Here is a 671-nt window from a genome sequence, read left to right as displayed (position 1 = left end):
GCTGGATTTTCCTTTTAAGTCCAGACCTGTCACTTCCTTGAAAAATAACTGTAGCAAATGGAAACGAGCAAGTCTTACAACAGCCCTGCAAAGCTTCCACGTGAGACAAGGAAGCACCCACTATTTCTCGGTACTTTGAGGGGCTCTGTGTGTGTTTTAATAGACTCCTCACATCTGAAGGGCTCGTGTGTTGCTGTGGTATCTAGCGGCGTGTTCTTACAACAGGGATTATTTAATGCGGAACAGCAGCGGAGAAACTGGATCGCTCGAAACTACTTCCTTCAGCTTTGCCGAGTTTCCACCGTTATCAGTCGCACAACACAGTCCAAGGCCTGCCGTTGCCTATCCAGACGGGGAATGACGTCCCTCACGCCGCTTTGGAAAGGAAGAGCCCCAACAATTGCGCTCTTCCCCGATCTGCGACAGAGCGTCACCAAAACACTGCCGGCGCCTGTCCCTAGACTCCACGCTGCTGGCAGCGTCCTTGAGGGCAAGCGCCGGTGCCCAGTCAGGTTTGGGCTGATCAAACAAAACGAAGCGCAAAGAGTAATGCGAGCGTCTCCTGGGGTGCGGGTGAGGCTGGGGAGGCAGCAAAGGCAGACGTTTGAGGGCACATCGCCGGAGGATTCACGGGCACAACCGTACGCCAACTCCGGCGCCCCGGCACCACC

General features: G+C 55.0%; 1 protein-coding gene across 1 annotated transcript in view; it reads left to right on the top strand.

Moving 5' to 3' along the window:
* Positions 1-357: 357 nt before the first annotated feature.
* Positions 358-671, top strand: part of NAA30 (N(alpha)-acetyltransferase 30, NatC catalytic subunit) — a 22,356-nt gene continuing 22,042 nt past the window's right edge. Inside the window, exon 1 of the mRNA XM_009331333.1 lies at positions 358-573. Coding sequence (XP_009329608.1) covers positions 358-573 — 216 coding nt within the window. The remainder of the gene's footprint in view (positions 574-671) is intronic.

The sequence above is a fragment of the Pygoscelis adeliae genome, unplaced genomic scaffold (genome assembly GCF_000699105.1).
Source record: "Pygoscelis adeliae isolate BGI_AS28 unplaced genomic scaffold, ASM69910v1 Scaffold199, whole genome shotgun sequence".
Lineage (NCBI taxonomy): Eukaryota > Metazoa > Chordata > Aves > Sphenisciformes > Spheniscidae > Pygoscelis > Pygoscelis adeliae.
The sequence above is the reverse complement of the archived record's forward strand: the minus strand, read 5'-3'. Positions and strand labels throughout refer to the sequence as shown.